General features: G+C 37.8%; 1 protein-coding gene across 3 annotated transcripts in view; it reads right to left on the reverse strand.

Annotated features, from left to right (window-relative positions):
* Dp1 (satellite-binding protein 1 Dp1) overlaps positions 1-21593 on the reverse strand; it is a 344304-nt gene that overhangs the window by 29477 nt on the left and 293234 nt on the right. For all 3 annotated transcript variants that reach the window (XM_068226305.1, XM_067141586.2, XM_068226304.1), the window contains exon 20: positions 8285-8500. In XM_068226305.1, coding sequence (XP_068082406.1) covers positions 8285-8500 — 216 coding nt within the window. The remainder of the gene's footprint in view (positions 1-8284; positions 8501-21593) is intronic.

Consider the following 21593-nt stretch of genomic DNA (forward strand, 5'->3'; position numbering starts at 1 on the left):
ACATCAGTCAAACGCATGTGTCTTAGGCTAAATATTGTACTACTGACTATTGGGAAAATATAGCTTGATGAAATCGGTTCATTCTTTATGAAAAACCCTGTATTTTTAGAATGCTTAATAAAGTTACCTTTTCAGTTATGTGTACGATATCTAAATCTTTATGTAAGGTGGAGATTGTATTGTTTCATGCGTTCACTCATAGCAGAAAATCTCCTGTATTTAGCTGCATTAAAATGTTCTTTGTAGAGGATGAGAAGATTCCTCCCAGTCTGACCGCTGTAACGAGCATTGCACTGGTTACACTTGACCTGTAGACTCCTGATTGCAAATGTTTGTTGGATTTATTGAGTGCGTTCATATTATAAGAAAGTTTGGAAGTAGTGTTATTAAACCCATTAAGGCATGCTAGAGTATGGATGTTGTTAATTTCTTTCTTATAAGCTTTCTTGGACATGGGGATGTTCAAATTTCTATAAATCATACTATAACAAGAGGTCTTTTTGTGAGAGCCAGGGTACAGCAAATCCTGTCTAATCATGTTAGTTGACTGATTGAGTTTTCTGAAGATTTCAAAATTTTTATGGTTGTTGCTTATCCTAATTTTAAGATCTAGAAAATTTAAAGATCTACACATTTCAGATTCAACTGTAAATTTTATGTAAGGGTCAGAAGTATTTAGCTTATTAAGGAGTGTTGTACTGTCTGTGAATGTTCCCATCAGGCCGATCATTAATTTCAAAAGTAGCCCTACTTAAAAATGTTTTATACAAAAATTCTTGGCTAAATATTATACATTTTCCAGCAGAACTTCCGTCAGAAATTCCATAGAATTCAGTAATATCACAAAGAAATTTATATATATGCAAATTATACTATGCACTTTCGATATCATGAATTTGTACACTAATATTCCCATAGTTGAAACCATTAACTTAGAGATCACTTAAACACAACGTTTTGAGTAAACTAGAAATAGGAGAATAAGTGCACATTCTAGAGTTCGTTCCCAATAATAATTATTTTATGCTAAATAACACAATTTATATGCAGGAAAAACTCATCCATGGAATCCCCTATTTCTGGAATTTTGGCAGAAATTTATATAGACAATCTGGGAAAAATCAAGATAACAATTCACAAGGTATATTCCATTGGCCGAGACACGTAGATATTATCACTATCATTGACCAACGCATCACTGGGACAGATAGATTTTTAAATTTTCTAGATCTTAAAATTACAAGAAGTGACAACCATCTAAATTTTGAAATCTTCAAAAAACCCACTCAGACAGTTAACATGATTAGACAGGATTTGCTGCACCCCAGATCTCATAAAAAGGCCTCTTTTTATAGAACGATATAATACAGAGCCTTGAACATCCCCATGTCCAAGAAAGCTCATAAAAAAAGAAATTAACACCATCCATACTCTAGCACACCTTAATGGGTTTAATAGCAATTTTGTTGACAGAATTCTTAATAAGATGAAGAATAAACCCACCACCATACTAAAAAAACAAAGAAAAAAATAATAAATATCTCACCTTCACTTTCAACAGTAATAATCTGTAGCAAATACAAAAAAACTCGGCGCTCTTTGAACTAATAACACTACTTCCAAACTTTTTAATAATACAAACACACTCAATAAATCCAACAAACATTTGCAATCAGAGGTCTACAAGTTGAAGTGTAACCAGTGCGACGCTAGTTACGCCGGTCAGACTGGGAGGAATTTTCTCATCCTCTACAAAGAACATTTTAATGCAGCTAAATACAGGAGATTTTCCGCTATGAGTGAACACATGAAAGAATACAATCACTCATTCTCCACCTTATACAAAGATTTAGATATTGTACATATAAGTAAATAGGTAACTTTATTAAACATTCTAGAAAATATTTACATAAACCTTGATCAAAAATCTAATCCCATCTATAATCTTAATGAAATTCAAGAAAAAAATGAACATCATGATTGAGGTAATCAAAAACGATCTGAAGCAACATACAATCAAGTCTGTTGTAACACGCATTACGGGTCTGCCCTCCCATTCTACTCGCTCTCCCACCCCTCACCTGGTGTTTCCCTTAACCAACACAATCTCAGAGCAGTCGCCAGTCAGCGTGAAGGTCAACACCGACCAGACTTGAACTATACAAGCCTGGAGCTGGAGGAAAAAAGTGAGACAATAACAATGCTGAATATACTAAAATATAATTTGGACTATGAACAGTCTACGAGACATATATTTAAATTGCGTGCCTTCTGGGCACAGCTCATCTTCCGTGATTTATGCCTTGTGCTATTAAACTGTGTTAATAGTATGTGTGTTTTGAGTCATGCAATGTATGCTTACGCCATCTGTGTGCAACGAATGGAACTCCAATTTGTGTACTGACTTTGTTCGCCAAAGCGCGTACCTGTGCTTGACGGTGTCACTACTAGTGGCCTATCTTAGAGTGTGTCTGTCGACACACAATGAACACAATGAACCAACCTTCGGGTATAGGCTGAAAGGGCGTATATCTACCCCAGAAAGGGAATTATGTTTTCTTTAACCTTCTTCAACAGTAGTGTAATTATTATAGTGTAAATATGTAGCATTTTATTCTTACTTGTGAGTGTAGTAGTAGTAGTGAGTTACCTAGGCATATATGGCATCCATGTAAGTACGCCTTTAATGATTTACTTCAGCTAATATTATTTTCCTGGTGTGTGTTAGTTATATTCTAGTTAGTGTGTTTATTGCGACTTGAATTATATCTCAGTTTTCTGGTATGGCGTTCTAGCTTCAAGTGTGTGCCGTGTGAAATGTGATGCCATTGTTGTCCAGTAATGTTTACCTGCATATTTGCGGGTGCTTTGTGTGCTATTTCCTGGATGTGTGTGCCGCTTCTATTTTACAGTTTATTATCGTTATCATTGCTGTGTTTTGTGCACGTATTCGTGTTATTTTTCTTATGCTTCTCATCTAATTTATTTGTGCATCCTTTCGTGTGTTTCGGCCTTCTCATGCCTGCGTTTTGACCTAGTACTACACCTGCACTAATTACCACAGTTTTTAAAATTTTATTATTATTATTATTATTATCATCGTCAGATTTTGTAAATGTTAATATTTCTTTGGGGGTATATTTAGGGTTAGGATGGTTTGTTTTCATCTTTACTGCGGGTGTTTTATGAGATTATTGTCCTAATTATATTGGTATACCCACATTAATTTTCACACGGTAATATTTTAATAATGTAACTTTTAATGTTATGGGTTTTAATTGAGGGTTTTGGGCAATCTTAGTGTGAGCGATCTGGAGTTCGGTTCTTATCTCTTCTTCCTATTGTTGTTGCTTATCTCATCGTGGCTTGGCAGTTACGTAATTGATTATTATTCATTATTGTCTTGTCTGCAATAGCGTCAACTTGCGTGTGGCATCGTGAATATAATAATGGATTGTTGCATCTTGTGAGGAGTTCGTGTGTTTGACTCGGTTATGTTAATTGAACTGGCTCGTTCTATTTTTAAATTAATATTGGGTGTTTTATTGACTTCCCTAGTCTACTATGGCTTTTGTGATTTAAATTATGAATTATTTGGGTTAATATTTTTGATTCAGTGTGGGCTTGTGTGTACATTATGGTCTGTATATGTGTACTGTTTTAAATTTATGCGATGTGTTGTGGGACCAACTTTAATGTGGGTATCGTGGGGAAAGATCCCCCACTGGGTTCTGTCAAAAGCCCTCTATTTAGCTATCCAACCCACTTTTCCTTTTTTAAATTTAAATTTTAAATTATATTTAATATATATATATATATATATATATATATACTTTTTCTAATAATTTGTGATGTTTGGGATGGGCTGGTGCACCAGGACGTATTTTTAAATTAATGAAATGTCACCATTTACAATAGAACTATGTTTATTTACATTTAAATTATTTATTTATTAAATATTAATTATTCAACTTATTATTCATTTCTTTTCAAGTTTCCCTTCATTATTATTTTATCAAAGATTATTGATTTTTAAAATTTAATTTTAATGTAAATATTATTCATCATATAGTTTTTTTAATGTTTTGAAAATTTGGTGTGGTTTTTTGGTGAGTGCCTTAGCATTTCCTTGGGATCCTTACCTCTTGCTTTTTTTAATATGGGTGGGATTCAGTACTCTTCCTAGTTTCCACGTATGCTCAATGTATTATTACCTGATGTTCTGGTCTGATTGCTCTATTTTTCCTTTTTCTTGTGTGCGCACTTCCCTATGACGTTAACTAGCCTAACGTCATTTACCATAATTGTTAGGGGATGTTGCAAAAGGAAGTGAGTAATGTTTGTCTCTCTTCTTGTTGTTAACTTTTATTTCAACCTCATACTTTTTTCATTTTCACACTCTGCTTTTTGGTTTCACTTTTAAATCCTGGTTACATTTTATTCTCTGTGAAGAAATTTACAGAGCTCAAAACTTCACTCTGTTCCAGAAGTGTGACAAACAGATAATATTTGACAGTCGTTATAATTTTAAAGTATTCCTCCAGCCAATCAATAGTTGTGTTAAACACGGCTGGACCCACACCAGCCCAACTGGATTCATCTTACAAGATTGAAGCAATGAACATTTCTTAACATGGATTTTTATTGCAGTTGCTGATAGTATTTTCTCTCATTTAAGTTCACGTTCCTGAACCTGAATGTTACATACAAGACTTGACTACTTCTCCGCTGTTGGTGTAATCTTTTATTTGCTGGTTTCCATTCGTATCTCAACTCTTGACTTAATTATCCGAACACCACGGGGTTCTGAACTTATGAATTTACCCTCATTCTATTTCCATTAAGTTTTCTGTTAAATGAGCAACTTAACTCGGCTTACGGACATAGTTGGACGTACACTTGCCGGACGTATACCTCCGTACGACCTCCGTTGATCTTTTTTTTTCCTTATCATAACCTTCAATGGCTCCCTTAATCTCGATCTAGAGACCGTTGAAAGGTTATAGTATAGTAACGCACTCCTATTTACTTGTGGCGATCATCTTACCGCGGTACATATCCTTACGGAGTGCGTGGACCTGGTCGATCTGCACCCTAGTCTAAAACTCCCAAGTACCCTCTCCCTCATCCTGTGAGATGACGAGCAGTCAGCAGACACCTCGTCATCTGTTTTATGAGGAATAGTGGTTTGTTTTATAGCATGTGAACGTAGTGTTTCGTATCAATCTTTGTATTATTGTTCACTACGTTTTATTAATTTGACTCTGTTTTAGTTTGTGTTTGTGTATTTTAATGTGTTTTTAAAAATAGTAATTTGCATGATATATTATTGAATTTTAAGGCAATGTCTTATTCTACCATAATGTATTGTCTATCATTTTACGAAAAATTAGGCATTGCGAATTAGATCCACTAATTATTTTAAATTCACAATTGTTGTTCATATTCATTTGTATTAAATTCTAGTCGGTGGTTCCATTTTAAAATTTTAATTATATCATGTCGTCCATCTTGTACCATTAGGGGCCGATGACCTTAGATGTTAGGCCCCTTTAAACAACAAGCATCATCATTACCACTTATATTAAGTCCACCTGTTCAATACAAATTATTGCCATTTAATAAAGGGTCTGTCTAAAATGCAACATACATACCTGCCAACTTTATAAAACCAAAAATCAGGAGATTTGGATATGAAAATGAGGAAAAATCAGGAGGAATCAGGAGATACAATTGGTCAAAACTGCTTATTCTACATGTCTTGCGCAATACAGGAGTACTACTGGTACACTAACACCTATTGTCTCAAAACACGTCTGCTGCTATACGAGGCTACAAGGTTAAAAATTACATATCTCTATTCCCTCACAGGAAGTATGTGAGTGAGGTGATCGACCTCTGATAACTCCTCACGCGATTATGCACAGCACTATGTTATTTTAGTAAGGTAAGGGTGTATTCTGCCCGAAGGCAGGTCCGAACCTCCACAGAGGTATGCCTGAGCCGGAGTTTAAGAATGGTAGGGTGGCTAGTTCCTTTCCGCTCCTCCATTCCCTTACCCCCCACCAACAGCGCGTGGCACCCAATCCAAATCTTGGCCACGCCCAATGTTGCTTAACTTCGGAAATCTCATGGGATCCAGTGTTTCAACACGGCTACGGCTGTTGGCTATGCTATTTTTATCAAGTAATACATTAAAATTCGCCAGAATTGTCTCTGACTGGCTCCTAAAATCTCTAGGAAAGTCACTAGTCACTATCCTTGAAATTCTGTCACTAAATTATTTAAAAAGACCCCAAACCTAGCGACTAATCTCTAGAATAGACTAGACTGATGTGAACGAACACGAACATAGTACGCAAGAACGAGAGACTGACAATCGATATAAGAGTCGCGATATACAGGTTTCAATAAACATCGCACATTCGGGCGCATTTCTCGTGTTAATAAACGCCGATATATAATTTGAAAGCGGCAGTGAGCAAAGGAATTCCGGCCACTTGCACACAAAGCTGAAATGGCAAGATTTGAAAACAAATCTTTAATGTTCACAAAAAGGAAATAAAAAAAAAAGCTAAAATCGGGAGAAACAATAGAATAATCGGGTGGCGGGAAAAACTGTCGAAAATCGGGAGTCTCCCGCCTAAATCGGGAAAGTTGGCAGGTATGAACATAGTAGGACATGTTTTGACCTAGCCTAGAGGTCATCTTCAGCTTAAAATACACAAGTTCACTTATTTCCTTTTTTGCCTCAGATGCCGTGTGTTGAACTAAAGCAAAGGTTTTAGTTCTTGCACAACCATATTTCTGAGATATTTTAGTCGGGGAACATTGATCTACACAAATTTCCAGCGTGATCTGAAACTGATAACGGAATATTATGCTCCAAAAGAAATGATGTGAACAGCAATTCGGCATTTGTCACCGGAGTTTCATTACCTTTTACGAAGAACGATGAAACAGACTGGTTCCGTAATTTTGATTCACCGTATGTGTGACGTTCCTCGGATTCTATGAGTCGTCTGCAATCATCACGTCCACCGTGAGCCACAGAGAAATTATACGAACACACAATGCAGAACGCGTGGTTTTCGCTAACACGAGAAGCAAGTAGGCATGGCCATTCCTTTGTGTAACCAACACGATATTTCTGTAAAACTGCTGTCTTCTTAGAAGAAGATGCAGTTTGACAATTGCTCCGCTTCATTTTACAAAACCAATCACTTCTTTTCAAATCAACGACTATGATAATTAGAGCTGAAATGCGCTAAATAAACCACTCGTTCTACGCACACAACAGACAGAGAGCCGAATGCGCGCACTGGAGAACTGCAGCAAAGCAAGGAGTAGCGAGTAGCCAGGAGTAGAGCCTACCTCACGGCCGACTTGATGAGACATTCTAGCTAAGAGAGCAGCGTATATCTATGTAGCTGGTGGTGATTTCACAACGCTCGCAGGAAACAAAAGGAAGTGACGACCAAATAACTGCCAAATATGTTTAGTTGCCAACTTACAAACATTGAAATGAGGAGGGTTGACCAGTAATGCTCTAAGGGATTGAACCTTTTTTACTTCTTACTTTTTTTTTCGTAGAAATTAATTTTTATCGTGACAATGTTGCTTTTCCGTAATAATTTCCCCTTTGATCGTAATGCCGTAATCACAAAGTGAAATCCGTAACCGTTACGGACAATCCATAATAGTTGGCACCTCTGCGTATGCACCACACCCACCGACGGAACGGTTATAATACCGTGGCCGATCTGAAGACGACACAATACCACTGCTTCCCTACAAGAAGCCCGAAGGGAAGTCCTCCATATCTTCGTTGTACCTTTTATGGTTCTCAACTTATCTGGAAGTGGAGTGGCCTGCCACACCACCTCCCAGTGGGACATAATCAAATGCCTCAGCTGAGGGCAAATATCACTTGCTAGAACCTTGTAAGGCAATGGGAGGCAATATAACAGCCTCCTTGGCAGCCTTATCAGCTAACTTGCTTTCCCTCTACACCCATGTGGCTTGGGAGCCACATAAAAGCGATTCTGATGCCGGCATCCAAACACCCAGCCACTTTATGTAACTAAATTATTTTCAGAATTGTATACTACATATTTAAAGTCAATGTGGAACCAAAATGAAGTTTATGACTTGTAATAACTTTAACCAATGGTTCAGCTGATATCACAAGAGACTACAAATCAATACAAAAAAATCTTCAAGACATGTAAAATATATATTTGGAAGACTTTATGAGTAAAGTAACAAAATAAGAATTACGTACAAATTCTTCTTCCTTATTAAGCAAATAGTCTCTTGCATTTGCAATATTTTCCTCTGTCCCAATGATGGTCACCACATCAGGATTATCATCAGAACGGGAAAACTTGATGTCCACAGAAAAGTCCTCCATAACCTTGCGAATGCTGCGCCCCCGAGTACCAATCAAGCGGGAGTGCACCCGGTGGTCAATAATTACGTCTTCTTTTACCAGTTCATCCTGTAAGAATTTAATATAATTTTAGTACATGTTGATATGTTCTCATAAACTTATATTTTTACCATTTGTTTTACGTCACACCAACACAGATAGGTCTCATGGTGACGATGGGATAAGAAGGGCCTGGGAGTGGGAAGGAAGCGGCCGTGGCCTTAATTAAGGTACAGCCCCAGCATTTGCCTGGTGTGAAAAATGGGAACCACGGAAAACCATCTTCAGGGCTGCCGACAGTGGGGTTCGAACCCACTATCTTCCAGATGCAAGCTCACAGCTGCTCATAAACTTATATTAAGGCTAACAACAACCTGAAATTGGTCATTCATAGTCTGCTTTCCATACAGACACAATGGCTCTTGTACAAAGAAATCAATAATAATAATAATGATAATAATAATAATAATAACAACAACAAGTCCTCAGAATGTACGAAGTACATCCAGCAGTTGTTGCTACCTACAACCAGCAATGTCGAAATGGGCAGCACTTACAAATGAGTGAAATCAATCAGAAGAGGAATATTCCCTTGTGGTTGTGTCTAGGTCTTAATCAACTGAGCCAAACACTCAATACCACAGGCTATATCTACTGAAATGAACCACAAATGAAGTCATCTCCTATACATGGATGACCTTAAGCTATATGCCGCTAGCAATGAAGAAATAACCCAGATTCTGACCTTAATGAAGAGATTCTCTGATGATAAACACATGGAATTCAGAATGGAGGAATGTAGAGTAGTTCATCTGAAACAAGGAAAACTTTGAGACTAATGACAGATTTCAGATCTCTGAAAAGGACATAATGAATGATCTTGTACCAGGAGAATTTTACAAGAACTCTGGATTCCATCAACTTAAAGGGATTAGTCACTCAACCATCGAAGAAAGACTAAAGACTGCCTTCCTTGAGAGAATTACAGCTGTTTGAAAATCATTCCTAGATGCAGGAAACAAAGTAAAGGTAATTAACTCTTTTGCAATCCCTGTTCTCATCTACTAATTTGGTGTCATTAAATGGTCTGAAACAAATGTAGTGGCCTTGGAGAGACAACTGAGGACATGTCTAACAACAAACTGAATGCTTTATCCTAATTCTACAATTGAGCTAATGAACATGCCAAGTCTAAAATGGAGGAAAAGGAATAGTCAACCCCAGGAAGGTATGCCATGCGCAATAACAAAAACAATCATAGTATTAATAATAATTAAAGAAAAAAACAGTATTAATAATGTTATTGCTTTTACATCCTGCTAACTACTTCCGACAGTTTTCGGAGATGCCAAGGTACCAGAATTTAGTCTCGCAGGAATTCGTTTACATGCCAGTAAATCTAATGACATGAGGCCGACATATTTGAGCACCTTCGAATACCACCGGACTGAGCCAGGATCGAACCTGCAGGTTGGGATCAGAAGGCCAGCGCCTCAACCGTCTGAGCCACTCAGCCCGGCCCTCTTGCACATCCAAGCATCTATAAGTAACTCTGGGAACGGAAAGTACAAGAACTCTAATGATCCCTTCCAATTACCTTATACCCTGGCCTTGCTCTGGGCAGGAATAGACATAAGGAAACAAATAGCCACATTTGATCTCTTACAGGATAGCAGCAAGATGAGCGAGTTGTAAAGTGATGTGCAAAATGGGACAAATGTATACTAGTTATACAGCGCAGTTTAAACCTTCAGTTATTTATTTTGTAGGAAATAGTGAATCAAATACGTAGGAAGAGAGTTTGGTGTAGAACCGAAGTTAATTCGCTATTGGCGGGCTCAGGAAGGACAATTAAAGAAAGCTAAATCCACATGTTGATAGTGTCATGGCCGAAAGTGCGGAAAATTTTGTTGTAATTTCCCGAAGTCGAGAAAGAAGTTACCATTAGCTTTTACATCGCACCAACATAGATAGGTCTTATGACAACGATGGGAAATGAAAGGAAACAACCGTGGCCTTCGTTAAGGTTACAGCTCCAGCACTTGCCTGGTGTGAAAATGGTAAGCCACAGAAAACCATCTTCTTCAGGATTGCCAACAGTGGGGCTCGAACCCACTATCTTATGAATGCAAGCTCAAAGCTGCATGACCCTAACCACATGGCCAACTTGCTCGGTGAGAAAGAAGTGCTTGACTACGTAGTAGAACTGAGAAATGATGGCATTGCTGTATCGTATGAAATGATGCAGAAGAAAGCGAAGAATGTAGCAAAAAATCATAGTATTACAAGTGCGCAATTTAAGGCAGCATGGGATAAACTGTTTACTTTACGCACAGACAGACTTAAGTCTGCAAAAATGAACCATGCTGGCTCGGCATCTACTGTGTGATTACATGGACAGTCATCGAAGTTTGTAAGTTCGTCATTAAACTTAAAACAAGAAAATTATTTTCTTCTTTCTCAAATCGGAAACATGGACTGAACAACCGGTTATTTTGATATGCTGTAAAGTACAACAGTGCAGGTGAAGGCTGTCTCCAACGTATTAATTAAAGCAACAAGCACAGAAAATTATGGTGTACTGACATGTTGGCAGTTATGGCAGACAGTAGAAAGCGACCATCCTTTGTCGCTTTCAAAGAGAAAACTCTGCCAAAGAGTAATCTTAACAGCTGGCATTGTCATTCGAGTGCGAGAATATGGACGGGTGTCAGCTGATGTGAGGAAAGACTGGCTGAAAGCTGTGTGGGATCGATGACCTAGAGCTTAACTTCATAAAAATATCCATGCTTCTTCTGAACAGTTTTCATGACCATTTAGCCGAACCCATTAAAAATGAGATATCCCATCTCAACACTGTTCTCGTTCCCATCACAATAACAGGCGGACTAACACCAATTTTACATCTGCTAGACATCTCAGTGAATAGACCATTCCAAGATCATCTCTGTCAGTTTTATGGGGAAAGGATGGTATCTGGTTTCTTTGAACAGTTAAAAAGGGGCAGCATTAACAGACCTGGCATCAAACAAGTCTGTTCTTGGATTCTATGATCTTGGAATGCAATCACGAAAGGCATTGTCATGGAGACCTTGAAGAAGACTGGGACATCGAATGCGATGGATGGCTTGGAGGATGACATCATGTGGGTCGATGCGATGGATACGAACAACTCTGCTGATGAAAGCTGTCTGTCTACCGGTGCGTCTTCCAAAGAAAGTTGTGGAGAGTAAATAATAATAACAATGTTATTGCTTTTTATGTCCCACTAACTACTTTGACGGTTTTCGGAAACTCTGAGGTGCCGGAATTTTGTCCCGCACGAGTTCTTTTACGTGCCAGTAAAATCTATCGACATGAAGGTGGTGTATCTGAGCACCTTCAAATACCACCGGACTGAGCCAGGATCGAATCTGCCAAGTTCGGGTCAAAGGCCAGCGCCTCCACAGTCTGAGCCATTCAGCCTGGCTGGAGAATAAAGGACAGGTTAAGTAGATTTTATGTTCGCACTTCTTATGCCTGATATTTATTACGCAATATTTGTGTTGCTAGGATTGTGCCAGAGATTAAATTCACCTGTACTGCCACCACTTTTTAACTTTAGGACGCCACAGTTTTTGAAGAAAAGTCTCAACTGTTCAAATTTTGTGTTATTTTAGTTATTTGCTTTCAAATAATAATTTGACATATAAATGAATTTTTTAAGCGTAAAACTCAATTTTACGTCCAATTCTTTGTAGTAATCACGTAATATCCACGTATTCTCCCCCCTTGAGCTTTGTCCTCTAAATTTTAGGGAAAAAAAGGGAGGGGGGGGGGGAAAATTACGCGAGTAAATACAGTATATAATTTGTATTCTCTATCAACAACCTAAATCCACCAGATCCCTGTAACAAGTCAGAAAAGACACAACTGCCATCTGGCACCAACGAACTGAACTGATACAGAGTATGCACACAAAATGTCTTCAATATTTTCTGCAGTGCTTCAACGGCAAACTCGCTCTGTCTGGGTGTCTGTGACTTTCAGTACCGTGGTGAGAGTTTGTCGTGCTTGGTGTTCTGCATTATTTGCTGCTTAGACACAAATGCAAACAGCGTTTCTCTTCTTTCCCTACACTCCCCAAACATGGCTTCTAAATTGACAAGTGGAGTATTCTCCAATGATTGTGACTGTGTTATAGGAGCCTTTTAAAATGCTCCTTAGGATCACATACATTTAGTGAGAATAGTAATGTTGTGGCTAATTTCATTATGCAGCATTTTGAGGAGGAGGCTATTACTTCAGCGCCCGTCAAACATTAAGATTTGGTGGAGGTATGTTGATGATACATTTGTGGTCTGGAGAGAAGGTCCTAAGTAATTCATCTATTTCTAAACCACCTAAATCAGCAATATCCTTCAATTAAATTCACTATGGAGATGGAGTCGGACGGATGCCTTCCTTTCTTGGATGTTCTAGTAAGAAAGACCCCGGATGGCTCCTTAGGACATACCGTCTATCGCAAGCCTACCCACGCAAATTGCTATCTTTATGCAGATTCTCACCACCATCCAGCACAAAAACAAGGCATTTTCACGACACTCACCAGGAGGGCGATACGAATTTGTGAGCCATAAAATATCCAGGTGGAGATGACACTCAAAAGTCGCGCTCAAGGGCAATGGTTACAGCGATTTGCAGATTCATAGAGCCCTGAATCCCAGAGAAATGACCAAGCAAAGCTCACAGAAGGAAAAAGTGAAGGGAACTGCATACCTGCCTTACATTCACACCTCAGATTGAATTGCCAATGTCCTCCACAAACACAATATAAAAACCGTGTTTGGCACCGTCACTAAAATTGCTCACAGTCTGGGTAAAACCAAGGACAAATTGTCCCACTTTTACATCCTGGGGTATACAAAATTCCCTGTACTTGCAGCAAGGTATACATTGGCCAAACATGCCGGTCCATTGGTACTCGTATCAAGGAACATGAACGAAACATTCATCTGACTGAACCAGACAGACAACTCGGCAATAGCTGAGCACGCTCTACCATCGGGTCATGATGTGTTCCAAGATGCTCGAGCTTTTACCCACACTAGACACTACAGGTCCAGGATTATACGGGAAGCTATGAAAATACGTAGAAATCCTAACAATTTCAACAGGGACACTGGCTATCAATTAAGTAATACGCGATTGCCAGCCATGAAGGATTTACGTAGGTAGTTCCCCTCCCCTGTCCCTTCACTATTGTTATTTTGTTTCGGTGTGTTCAAAACTCGTACGTTCCTCATCGCCAAATGTTTCATTCAATTCTTGTATCTACATCATACTTTCATGTGTGTGTACTCCTGTTGTTATGTGACTCCCTCTCAGACTGATTCTGATGATTCTATCAGCTTGCGCTTCAAACGCTAGCACTGTATCGCATCCGGTGAGCTATCTGGTGATGAACGTACCACTTCATCTTCTATTATAACGTCTAAATTCAAACCTCATTCTTTGAGAAGCCTTTCTTGTGAACAGTCAAGACTTTCTTCTGATGCCGCAGAGCAAAGTTCTCTGCGAAACGTAAAGAATGTCACCTTATTTTCTTGTCATGGCGTAAGCCCAAAAGCCTAATGCATGTCTAAAAATACTTGATAATAATTGAGGTTTCACCCAAACAGATTTCACTGTTCAGAACAATTCACAAATCTCCCTCCAATACTTTTATCACTGGTGTAAACATGAGATTTTTCACCTTTGTGAGAACTGAATGCCGTAACATATTTTGCAGACATAAAGTGATTTGGGATGGAATTTCTTCTTTCCCACAACACCTGACAGTTACAAAACTTGCACATTACGGTACTTTTATCTGTGGAATAAAATTCATGCTTTTCGTAGTAGAAAACTATTGCAGATCTTACATGGTAAGCCGTGTTGTAGAGTTTCAAACACACACAACGGAGTGACTATCCATGCACACGCTTCCCTAAAAGGTTAGCATGTTATGATGTTAACATCTCTCAGAGCCTGGTCTTCCTTCAGTCAGCAATGATAAATTTCAGTAATATTGATCTGCAATCTACAAACAACAGATTGTTGAGCACAAACTCAATACTGTCAAAGACATCTATTAATCAGTTTCAAAATGATTATTTTGCACGTACTTTTTGCTGTTTCAAAAATTGCTTATTTTTTGCCGAAACAGAGCAGATTCATTAGGTTATAATGAAATTTATGACAATAATATTCCATTCCCTAATTACTGCAATTCATATAGTTCTATTATTCTTCGTATAAATCCATACATTGGATAATGTATTTGGAAAAAATACTTTTTCCTCCATAAAACATTAGTAGAAAGCTTTAAAGAACTTCATCCCCTCTTTGTACAAGTTCAGAATCGGTAACATCAAGGTAATTCCCACACCACGCAGGTCTCCGCATCCTTGACTGCTATTGATGTTCTACCATATGCGCACTCTGTACAGTTTCCAAATGCATTCTTGAACATGTCCTATTACACTTCACCATTCCCAATCTCTGTTCTGGGTAAATGTTTCAAATTACTCTGGAATTTATCCTTACTTCATTTTTTAAAATTTCCACACTTTTCTTCTCCCATATTTCTTCCATTCTCACTATTTTTCCCCACTTCCACTTTTTGTTACCACTATTCTATGATCACCATCAAAGGGTACTTTTGGCACGGCTGTTACATCCAATAACCGTCTACAATTTACTCTTTCTACCAAAAAGTAGTCAATTACTTTTTTTTTTTTGCTACTTGCTTTACGTCGCACCGACACAGATAGGTCTCATGGCGACGATGGGATAGGGAAGGCCTAGGAGTGGGAAGAAAGCGGCCGTGGCCTTAGTTAAGGTACAGCCCCAGCATTTGCCTGGTATGAAAATGGGAAACAATGGAAAATCATCTTCAGGGCTGCAGAAAGTGGGATTCGAACCCACTATCTACCAGATGCAAGCTCACAGCTGCGCAACTCTAACCGCATGGCCAACTCGCCCAGTAATTACTGATTTTTTCCTGTTTCCCCAGCCATATCCTGTAATATTTAAACTGCTGTTCTTCCTGAACCATGTATTACCCATAGTTAATCCATTTTTCTTACAGAAGTAGCTGCTCTCTATTAGCTTCCTAGATATATATTTCACTCCTGCCAGCTTTCCTACCACTTTCTAATCTTCCCTTCCTGTACTCTTTTTGTCTCTGTGTATTGTTTTACATACTACTATCTCCTGTGACCCTGTTTATTTTCCTAAGTCATTTCACATTTTCAAACCCGTTTTATTTTTTTGATTATCAATTCGCTTCTCCTCACTGCACAGACTGAAAAGCATATTTACTTGCGTATTAGACCCCCCCTTTTTTTTTACACTTTTACAGCCCAAGAAAATAAGGGGCGGTTAAATATGCGATAACCTCAAATTATGTGCAGTGAACACATGGCTTCTAGGCTATAAATTTTACATGTAAACATTCTACACTATTCTTTAACACACTTATGAATTTGAGTTATACTGGCTATTTTCGTTGGAAGGTAGTATTTCTGAAAGTAAAAAGTCAATAGATGGTGAACACGACTTTTAGGCCTACATATAAAGTAAATAGAGTCTTTTTTAGTTACTCATATCATGTCATTCGTTTCATCTCATTAATTTCCTTGATTAGGTTAACGTCAAGAAGGGCATATGGTTGTAAAAACTTGCTACGAAGATTTGTCTCACTTCATAGTCCACCCTGTAGAGAAAAGGGATAAGGGTATCGTATTATCATATTATGGAATATTGTTACAAAAGAACTTAATGGCCAGTCATTTGTCTCTGTCAGTTGAGCAGTAGGCCTACCACACAGTAAACTTGAGTAAACCTAATCACTGCTTTCATTTGAATTATCGGCTTGTGCCCCCAACTTCACTGCTACCAGCATGTCGTCATTCCAAATGACGTCATTTTCACTGCCATCTCATAATCCACCCAGCCATGCATCAAGAGCATTTGAGGTCCCGTCTTATTTTAAACTTTTAAAAATAGTTTCGTTCCTGACTATAGAGTCCAAACAGTGAAAATCTATTCCGAGATGGTTTCTGGAGATGGTCTCCGATATTCCCAGTTGATGTATGTGCAGCAAAACTCACTCTTTCCGAATAAAGCTGTGCTTTGGTAGAAAGCGTGCCAAGCAAGCAGCTGAAACTAGCATATGTTACGAGTTGTTCTTCCGAATGTAATAGGCCTACATAGTGACTGGAAGCGTTCTTCAGAAAATTGCTACAGTTGAAAGCCAAACCCTTATTTTTAAGTATGTTTCAGGCTTGTTCTCCACATTTATCACATCAGGATTTACATAAACAGCTGTAAATGAGATAACAGAGACAGCACTGTTTAGGTTATGTATGCTATCAAATGCCCACATAGTGCCAGAAGTTCCATGACAGGAAAATTAAAAATAAATAACAGGAAAGTTTGCCACATTTATGGATATCTACGGGTGTGGCGGTAATGCATTTTATTATCATAATGTTTAATTTCGTACGAGCATTGTCTCCATTATTTTATTAACGTATTGGCGTCTCCAAAAATCGTTAAATGGGGATGTAAAATTATTATTATTATTAGTGAGGTATGTTGGCGAGTAAAACAATCGATATGATTGGATTGTTTTCTTCACATTTTAAACATACTTCTCTCTCAAAAAAAAAAAAAAAAAAGAAAAGATATTGGGCCGAGTTACAAGATATTCAACGCTCACTTTGTTAATGATCTCGCCTGCTATATTAATAGCAACAACCGTGAATATTTCTTAACTAAAGTAAACTTGTTTCCTTATCCCATGGTGGTGCAGCTCTTTAGACAGGCCCCCGATGGAAGGGAGTTGCAAGTACATAGTGTCCACAGAAATATTCTCTCAAGTTTCCCTGACTTTCCCTGACCTACTAAGGAAACTTTCTCCGACTCACGAAAACTGAGTGGCAAGTTAATTCGCCGAACAGCATGTTTTACAAGGAACAAAAAAATGAAATTCCAGCCTCTGCCATTCCCATAGCTGGCCTAATTTTATCCCCACTTCCTTTTTTTCAATTATTTATGGAAAAACAATTGCACTGATGGGCACTTAATATAAAAAAAAATGTTTAAAGGTAACATGTAGGCCTCACATACACCTTTATCTAATCATTTCCAAGGAACAAAATACAAGTAACTTATTAGTAGAATAATTCAAATACAGAAATAAAATTATTTTACCACAGCAATCTAATACCATTTCAGGTGGATTAATAGCACTCTTGAGATCAAAAGTAATTAACCTGTGTTTCTAATGTAGGCGAATATAAAGAATTCCAATTAGTCTAGGTCTATATTCAAAACTGTTCTTAAATTTGAAGACAAATCAGTCATGAAATCTTCTGAAGAAGGGTTCAACATCTGGCAAAATACTTCTAAAAGCACTTAATTTTGCCTTAAGTAGTGGATTCTCCACAGCTTCTCTAACGTATTGAAGGTTTTTGTTGTTTTTTCTTTTCAGTGTACTCTTTCACAGATTTGTCAATGTGATCATATATTTTAAGAGCTTGATCAACACAGCATCCATTTCCCAACCATCTTATTACAGTGAACTTGTAAGGAAATGCAGTGCTTGTTGTTATGTCTATATATTTAGCACGTCAAGCAGGGCTATCTTTCAAAAGATTGTGCAGAGATCTGAAAAATTTAAAAAGGTCCCAGGCAGTTTTGGAGATCCCAGTTTTCATGGCTCAATTCACTGTATGCAAACTGCATATGCCTATATCACGAAGAGATTTGGCCTTAGGGTTTAGCACTTGCAAATGATTTTCAAGTTTTAAAAATAAAACTGAGGTTAACATTCGGCCCATCCATCGAGACATATAAAATATTGCCTAAAGGTGAGGACAGTCCATGTACAAACCCATCCAATACGTGATCTGCGGTTGCCCTGCCTAAAAATACACTATTCCAATACTTTGTTGCAACTTTTGAAAATTTACATCCCTAAACCTTACACACAAGTCTATTTGTCCTCTTTGGACAAATTTGTCTAATGATTCATCAAAACAAACAACGCAGTCAGAGCACTGTTTTAAGTCATTTTGCAAACTTTCTTTAAAATATGGGGCTAATCCATTATTTATAACATAGGAAGTCTTAGTTATACCCTTAGTAAAGTTCTGAGCAATTTTGATGTCTGGGGACATTGTTTTGAATGCTGCGGATCACAAGAGTTTAGAAACATCTTCCCAATGACAACCTGGAGAGCCCATATGGCTTCAGCTGATATGACATCTTTATTCACACTGCAAGTCTTTAAACTCCTTTGACTTGTTCCTGGCACTGCTAATTCCTTTGTAGTTGTGGATGTAGTGCTAACTCTTGGCTGCGTATCTTCAAATGGAGGTGGAGTAGAGGTATTCTTTGCAAAGAAAGACATTGTTGGCTGAGAAGACTTAGCTTTCATGTATTTTATATGAATAGGTCCTTTAGCATGAGAAGTGACTGCTTGCTTGCCCATATTACTAAGTTTGAATGATTTACAACACACTTTACAATATGCTGAAGTTTCATCATTTACCAATATGTCTAACCAACCACTCAGTTCGGGAAACAGTTTATTGTCTAGCCAAAGTTTAATAAATGTACACTGCTTGTTAGCCATTGTCATGAGTAGGGCTCGGATGTTAAAGACCTAATAATAGCCCAAATAAGCAAGGAAATATGACCTCAAAAGTGGAGAAATATGTCGTAAAAATCACAAAATATGACCCAAAAATGATTAACCTAAAAGTGGACATGTTTAATAAATTACTAGCAGTTTCCCGCTTGCTCCGCCCGCAATGTACAAAGTATGGTGTTGTTCCTTACTATACTCACGGATGTACTTGCAAACTTTCGAGTTAATGAAATAAAGCACATGGTCTGCTGTGCTAATAGAATGTAATATTATGTCACCAAAACACCTGAAAATATATCACACAAATAAATTGAATTAAACGTTCCTTGGAACAACACTACACGCCGAACTGTTAAAAAGTCCTTCAAAGATCTTCATCATGGAGACAAATGCACTCATAACTTTTCTCAGAATCTACCAATTTACCTCAAAAGAAAGCGCTTGATCCACTGCTTGTTTTTAGACCAAAACGATCTGCATATCTCAATTAGAACGAAAGATATGGTTGCTTCAATGAGAAAAAATGTTGAAGAAATGAGACGTCAAATTGAATGTGCACTCATAACTTTCCTCAGAATCAACCAATTTGAATAGTTAAGAGCTGAAATGAAAGAGCTTGATCCGCTGAGTGTTCTTAGGCCAAAACGAATTCCGTACCTCAATTAAAACCGAAGATATGATTGCTTCAAAGAGACAAAAAATTGAAAAATCAAATAATTTGAGGAAGGCGGAAGTTAAGTGATTTATAGTACCCGATGACTACAGCCCGGATTTTTATGCATTAATAGGTTCAAATGCAAACTTACTGAAGCGAGCAATAAGTACAGACTACCTTCACAACGACTATGCTGTGGGGGATTGCATAAACATTAGGAGTAAGGCCCATCAGAACCCCTAAATTTTATATTACTCTTGCTACATTATGGAAGAGTGGGTGGCAGACACTTTCTACTAAGCAAATTAGTTTGTAATCTAACCTGTTACTGCATAAAAATCCGGGCTTTACTGATGACAAAAAAGAAATGAAGGAAGGAAATCGACCGGACAGAATGGCCGGATTTACTGACTTTACTTTTCATATTTTTTAAAAATATATAGATAAACCGAAAGGGAAATTCTTTATTCTTATTTTCACATTAATTTTCTGAATATACATGTTTAGCAGTTATTCACAGTCTACTGTCCTAGATTCACTTATCGAACATTTGTGAATACATAGCTATAAAGTACAATTTTAAAAGTCAAAACATGTTTGGTTTAAAATACGAGAAAACTAGAAATTAATCTATTTTTTAAGTATTCTGGAACGTTCAAGCCCAGATTTCATTAATATTATTAGTTAAATTGAGCACCACCGAACAAATTAAGTAGATGTCTTTCAGTACATTATGGTAGGGCGGCAGGGCCTACAGTGCAAACTGACATCTTTTTCATTCTTCTCCACGGGTGGAATTGAAGTGTATGACAAGAAGCTCGTTTCTACGTCGCAAGATTATTGGTGGATATTTAAATCATGTAAAAGGTGCAGTGAAGTCTATGGCCTTCATTCCATACAAATGATATTCCACTTGTATTAACTGCAGATGTGATACCGAGAAGCAGTTTTGTGAACACTAGTTTGCATTCGATAAGTTGATTTTGCACAGTTACAGCTGTCGTCAGACTGCCAAAATATGACAGAAATATGACGTTTCTACAAAAATAGCTCAAAATATGACCTTATGACAAAAAAAAGCCAAAATATGCATTTATATGACAAATAAAAACCGCTTAATTATGATGATAATCGCCTGATTTGCACCAAAATACTATCAGGCAAGAAAATAGACACAAAGAAAAATATGACTTTTGCTAAACATTTGAGCCCTAGTCATGAGTTTCAAGAAAGCATCCTAGAACTGAAATAAAAAAGAATAACATAAAAATGGTTGAAAGAATTGACACTAGGGCACAACAAAAATTGTAGAATTGTCATGCACATCTTGTGAAAAAATACCTGAAACAGAAATGCTACAGTAGCCTGGGTTACAACAGGCTTGAGCCTAAAAATATCGCCTCAAATCCATCATTGGGGAAGATTTCCCTGACTTTCCAGTTTTTTTATCTATTTCCCTGACTTTCCCTCACCAAACTTTTCCCCTGACTTTCCAGAATGTGGATACTATGATGTACCATTTTTAACCGCATATCAACCTTCCTGCCATTCGTAAATATGTGGCAATATGGTACCGGGAATCGAACTCACGTTCCCGAGAACGGCAGCTAATTGTGCTAAACCTTACGCTGGTGGACATTCTTAAGTACAAAACACAGATATATATAAAGTACACGACTGATGTGTGCTTGCAATGCGTGGGTCGGACACGAAACTATTCACCTATTTGAGCGACGTCATCAGAGCAGCAGTAGGCCTATGCTACGGAGGCGGACATTTCCTAAGCAAAAAACACAGATGGCCGTATGACTTCGATGTGTTTTCAT

This window comes from Anabrus simplex, chromosome 2 (genome assembly GCF_040414725.1).
Source record: "Anabrus simplex isolate iqAnaSimp1 chromosome 2, ASM4041472v1, whole genome shotgun sequence".
NCBI classification, from domain to species: domain Eukaryota; kingdom Metazoa; phylum Arthropoda; class Insecta; order Orthoptera; family Tettigoniidae; genus Anabrus; species Anabrus simplex.